The sequence below is a fragment of the Homalodisca vitripennis genome, chromosome 8, assembly GCF_021130785.1.
Source record: "Homalodisca vitripennis isolate AUS2020 chromosome 8, UT_GWSS_2.1, whole genome shotgun sequence".
NCBI classification, from domain to species: domain Eukaryota; kingdom Metazoa; phylum Arthropoda; class Insecta; order Hemiptera; family Cicadellidae; genus Homalodisca; species Homalodisca vitripennis.
In genome coordinates, this window is record NC_060214.1 from 62,491,922 (window position 1) to 62,498,364 (window position 6,443).

At 36.3% G+C, this 6,443-nt stretch overlaps 1 protein-coding gene across 1 annotated transcript; it reads left to right on the forward strand.

Moving 5' to 3' along the window:
- Nucleotides 1-2,553: 2,553 nt before the first annotated feature.
- On the forward strand, nucleotides 2,554-5,730 carry LOC124368187 (gustatory and pheromone receptor 32a-like). The gene is made up of 2 exons (XM_046825462.1): nucleotides 2,554-2,979; nucleotides 4,804-5,730. Exons 1-2 carry the CDS (start codon nucleotides 2,554-2,556, stop codon nucleotides 5,728-5,730), a joined length of 1,353 nt encoding a protein of 450 aa, XP_046681418.1.
- Nucleotides 5,731-6,443: the final 713 nt, after the last annotated feature.

Consider the following 6,443-nt stretch of genomic DNA (forward strand, 5'->3'; position numbering starts at 1 on the left):
TTTCTATCATTCCAGTATAATATTAATAAACAAACAGCTTTTAAAGAAAATGTGTAATAAATATATAAATTTAATTTCTCATACTGTTTTAAAGTAACTTTGTATTTATTTTTTTAAAGATCCAAATATAATATAAAATTAGCCAAATTAAGAAATGGTAGGTAGAGTTTATTCCAGGATAATGTTGAGCTCAGCTCCAGTTTATCTTTTACTTGGTACAGCGTCTGAGTCTAACGCTGTAACAGACCTGAATCTTGGAAACTGGAATCAAAGTCCATCTAAAGAGATCCAAAACAGTCGGCGACGTAAAAGCTCAAAACGAACTCTCTACATCGTTTCGTCATAAAAGACACCTGGACTACATACAATTGTAATCAAATGAAGTGGTGTTCTAATTGTCTTATCAGGTACACAACTGAGTGCACAACGATACTTCAGAGACGATCTCAAATCACGGTAGGGCAACCGAGTGTCCTGCACATAACGTACCATTTCTCTACACCACTTCATCTTGATTTCATTTGTTTGTAGTCCAGATGTATCTGATGTCGAAACGATGTAGAAAGTTTGTTTTGAGCTTCTTCGTCGCCGACGGTTTTGGATCTCTTCAGATGGATGTTGATCCCAGATTCCTCATATCTGTCACAGCGTTAGACTTAAAACGCTGCTCTACAAACATACTTTAGCCAAGGTTATTAGCAACATGTGCTGTTACCACTGTCTTGTCATTGATATATTCTTACTAATGCTAACACTAGTCTGTTGTCTCTGTACAGATGGCTGGGACAGTGACGACCTACCTCGTGATTCTCGTACAGTTCCAAAATCAGACTGAGTCCACTACGTAGAAGAATTAATGTTCTGAAGTAATGTTAAAGTTAAAGATAAAGGACGTATCTATTTACCAGGCGAAGTTAGGGCTAAGAAGCCGTCTCTAAACACTTAACCTGGGGACCGACGGCCTTAAAGGTGACATAAAAAAACCACAACCGATGGCTTTGCAGGCGGACTGCTTGCAAGGACAGGATCGCTCAGCGGTCGCCCATCCAAGCAGCCACACTCGACGTTGCTTGATTCAGTTATCTTGCGATAATCGCCTTACGCGCTACACTGTTCTATTTGTTGGTGCGGAATGGGTTAAGAAATAATTAAGTTAGTATCTTTATATACTCTGCATTTTTAAGGGATGGAGAAAATATAAATTGGCAAAAAAGTACCTAATACCGCACTCTCTTTCTCATAATAAGAAAATCTGAAGATAAACGAGTTCCTGCTTCAAAAATAGAAATTATTTTACAGTAAGGATACAAAAATGTCAAAAGCGTAATATCTTACACACTTATGAGGAATTTATTGAAATAATAATAATAAACTAAGAAAAATTTAGTATTACCCTCTAAAATAACTACTAATAATTAGTAATTATCATACATCATATAACATAGATAATAAAACTATATAAAAAACATACTAAGCTGTATGAAGATTTTACTAAAGCAATATACATTCTAAATAACGGTTATTACTTATCTTCGTAAATGCTGTTTTACCGTGCGTGCGTAAATATTATTGTTTTGGGATTACTTTCAAGTTATAAGAACAAACAAGACAACGTTACTAGTAATAACTATTATAAGTAATGAAATCTTTTTGGCTTTATAGTAGAAAAATGTTTACCACACGTGTCAGAGTAAACGCTTAAGGGAATATGAAGTAATGGAATCAATTTATAAAACAAAAGCAGTCCCACAAATTAAAATGACACTCATTATTATAATGAGTCATTTACCTAAAGAAAACACTTCAATATATTGATTGTTAAGTAATGAAACATATACTGTAAGAACTACTATTATGTTTGGTTGTGGTATAAGAACTAAAGTTCCGTATCAACATTATTGCAAATTTACGTTTCATAACAGGATATTATGTTTAAGAAGTAGTTCAAAGGCGAGTATAATATAAAGGTTTTACCTAAGGAAGTGTTTATTTTTAGCCAACTATTTACTGGGTTTCCGATCGAAATAACTTTAGGCTCAAAAGATAAAAAAGGGAATTTTACACTTTTTTTTACACCTAGGTTTTCACTTCCAGTTTTCTTCTTGGGCTTAGTACTTATTGTACTTCAGACAGTGATGGCGGCTGTACATAGACTACCGAGAAAACCATGCCGGCCATCCTGTACGGATGTTGAACAGAATCTTCAGCAGGACTTACCAGACAGGAAGGCCAAAGTGAAAATTTACCTCGCCTGCACAGTCATTATGACTCATTGTCTGTAATGGATTGTTATGAGTACAGGCCGCCAAAACCACATCAGGTCACTTTGCTACATTCCCGCACAGTTCATGTACTTTGCTCAAGCCGCTCTGTTTTTGCACTTCACCCAAATCACTGAAAATATTTCCCTACGGTTTAGAACCATCAACGCCGAGATCAAGGAGGCGTTGCTCCGAAACAGGAGTGAACGAATAGTGCTCAGAGAATCTCCGTGAATCAGCGTCCCTGAAAGTGTCGCAGTTGTCTCATCCATCTGCAAAGTCAAAATCTCTCATGCACACTTACTGGATGTTGTGTGAAGCGGTTCAAAAAGCAAACATCTTCTACGGAGAACAACCGTTGGCGACTTTCCTCAGCTCATTTGTCCACACGACGATCGCTTTGTATTACTTCCTCTTTTTCGTCATCAACGGTTACGCCATGGCCGCCATTTTCGGTGGAGCTTGGGTTATCGCCCAAGTTGCCCACCCGGTTCTGTTGACACGTCCAAGCACACTGGTGACAGAGTTGGCCGATGAGACAGCTGCGATGATCTGTAAGTTGATCAACACGGATTTAGACCCAACTATGGTGGAATTGCTTGAGGGGATCTTAATGCAGTTAAGGAAACATAACGCAAGATTTACAGCGCTTGGATTTTTCCAGATTCACAACTCTACTGTAACGGCAATGGCAGGAGCTGTTACCACTTATTTGGTGGTATTGATCCAGATGCACATCTTACATGCATAAGCATAGTTATAAATGGTAGTAAAATTTGTAATGATTTGTTTAGAATTGTGTGTCAATTTATTCACACATTTTAGTATAAAATTACAATTTTCATAATTGTGTTATCATAGCAAAGTATGTTATACATTATTTGAGTTGTTAATGTATAAAATTAATAAATATCTTCGATGCGTTACTTTATATGCCACCACTAACATTATCAAGGTATTACTTTGAAAAAAATAAATGTGACCATTTTTATACTCGTACAAAATTTTGCCTTTTTATGTGGTTTGAATTTACCAGTCTATCCTGGTGTGTCTGTGTAAACAGAATGTTGAGAGTTGTGCATGTAAAGGTAAGAATAATTGTACTAGTACTTCCGTATGCGGCTTCTGAACTTTATCTACTGTGATGGAAAATAGCAAAAACATGTATTATGTTTTTATTAGTTAAAAACAGATTATATAGTACTCAAGTAAAAATTATTTCTTCTTCAGATATTTCCATAAGACAAACGAACTTTTGGGATACAATGTAGCATAAATAACTAAATTTAAAATTATCGTTCTAAGTTTTAAACTATTTCGATATGTACAATATTTTTATACATACTGTAATTGGCTGAGCGTCAGTGACACCTACCACTTGTGGGGTTGAAGGTTTTATTTCTGTCTTTCCGCACGATATACTGAAAATGAACTGACCTATATACTTGAAACTGTGCTTGCTTCATTTCTATGTGAGGAACACATATGGAGTCACTCAATTTGATTTGGCTGAACGTTAGCGAATATGTTCATATTGATAAGGCTCAGTATACTCATAAAACATTTCAACATTGACATAAATTATTAATACATGTAGCCTAAATGTTCCAACACGTTTTACATCATTTTATGGTGACTTGTATAAAATTCTATTATTTCAACCCTGATATGAAACCCGATTTAATGAACGGATAAGAGAATGTATCATGTGGCAAGATCTCAAGGAATATCTCATCAAAATTTTATGTGAAAATTTCGTTTATACGTAGACAAGAATGCGTTCTATGGTGTTGTATATCTAAACATGTAATTTGTCAAAGCGTTGTTGAAGCCTATCATTTAGTAAGCAGACACAATTTATCTTTTGTTTGCCACGGGATGTAAACTTTTCTTCGTCTAATGATTCTTCGCCGTTCTATCCATCAATAATAAGATGAGTTGTTTAGAATTACAATGTTCTATTGAACCTCAGCGAAGCCTGTTTACGCGACAAGTGGTGTGTGACGTAATCCTGCCTTGGATAAACATAAAAATGTGTAATGTAATCAGTTGCACCTCGGATCTATAAACTCATCACATTAAAGCAAAATAAAACAACAAGCAATCTAGATACGAGGTGACATTTTCTAAGCAATAGTTATTACATTATTACAATAAATCAATACCAGTGTATGGATTAATGTTACTAGGCAACATTACTTGTTATCGTTCGTGCGGCTACGTTCGGCAAGTTCCGTCAGTAAAAGTTAGCTGCTTTGTCCAAGTTCATGGCTTAAGTGAAATCGAATAATGAATCCTATTCCTAAAGAATTACTTAACTTTAGCCAGCTCTTTTGTGGGTTCCCATTTGAATTTTATTCAGGTTCGAAAGATAAAAAGGGAAAACTTCAGTTTTCCAATAAAGTTTTCTTGTGGGGTTTAGTTTTCAATGCACTCCAGATAATGATGACGATATTGGGGATGTGGACGGACTACAAGGAAAAGCTCGCTGGGCGGCCAATACGGATGATAAGTGACAATGCATACCTAATAATACTTCTAGACCTTCTCCCTCTCAATTTGGTGTCAAGCAGTCGTGTTCTTCAGCTGCTCCTTGAAATATCAGCGGTTCCTAAATATCCTTGGCATTCTGAAGAAGGTTGACCGAAGTCTTCAGCAGGACGTATCAGACCACAAGGCAAAAGTAAAAGTGTTTTTCGTCTGTATTGTCATTGTATTGCTCATACTGAGTAACAGTGTGTTGGCATGCACAGCGCCACTAAGGGAAGGCAATATCACATCGCTTTGCTACACACCTACACATATCATGTACTTTGCTCAAGCTGCCCTATTCCTCCACTTTACACAAGTTGCTCAAAGTGTTGCTGCAAGGTTTAGGACCATAAATGCTAGTATAAAAGAGGAATTGGTTAGGAATGGACATGAGCAATTACTCAGACGATATCTTCCAAGGGTCAGAGCCTCTCAAAGTACCAGAGACCTCTCGTCCACCTGCAAACTCAAGTCCCTCATGGACTCCTACTGGCTTTTGTGTGAAGCGGTTCAACAAACCAATATCTTCTACGGAGATCAGCTGATAGCCACTTTCCTCAGCTCATTTCTTCATGTCACAATCACTCTTTACTATTTCTTCTTCTTCATAACCTACGGTTTAACAATGCCCGCCATTATCGTAGGAGCTTGGATTATCGCCCATGTTGCCCACCTGGTTCTGTTAACCCGTCCAAGCACAATAATGACAGAGGTGGCTGATGAGACGGCATCTGTGATCTGCAAGTTGATGAACATGGATTTGGACCCACCTCTTGTGGAATTGCTTGAAGAGGCTTTACTGCTGCTGAGGAAACATAACGCAAGATTTTCAGCTCAGGGATTTTTCCGCATTCACAATTCTACCTTGACCGGCATGGCAGGAGCCATGACCACTTATGTTGTGGTATTGATCCAGTTTCTCGCTTTAAAAGACTAAGCACTGTAGTAAAACCAAACAGAAAAGTTCTTATCTTTTTATTATTTTAGTTTCTAAATTTTCACAATTCTTTAAGAACACGCCTTAGTGTGCTCGTTGTATTATCTGACCTAACTGACGTCTTATTTGTTTTTTTTTTATTGTAATTATATTTTAAGAAATTTAATACTTAATTTATATCCTTAAAAGTTAAAATTTAGATTCAGCACTGATAGTCTTCTTGAACGTTTCCGAATTTTTAAAATTGAAATATAAAGAGTGGGAAGTTCTGATGAAGTAGTAAAGGACGACTCTCATGAAAATTTATACTCTTTACACCGAGATGTTTTAAAGGGGCTTAAAAGAGAAAATACAGATTATATGGTCTTGCAGCCTAATGAAAGTTGGAGTGCTGGTGTCCAAGCACTAGTTTAAAGGGGAAAAACAAATTTGGGCCAGAACAATTATTTAAAACTAACCCTGTCATTTGGAGGAGAATGCTTTGATGTGTAATATACTACTACTATACACTTTAAACAAATGGTTAAACTTAATTTGTATTCTGATGATTATAGCTAGAAATAACAAATAACTCAGTATGATACAAATGTGAACTTTAATGATGATAAATTGACATACAGTTTTGAATTTTGAAACAAGATGGAGGATACAATAATGGTAATATTTTTTTAATACAGTTCTTTAATTTTAGGGCAGGGTGGTCGTGCTGGCTC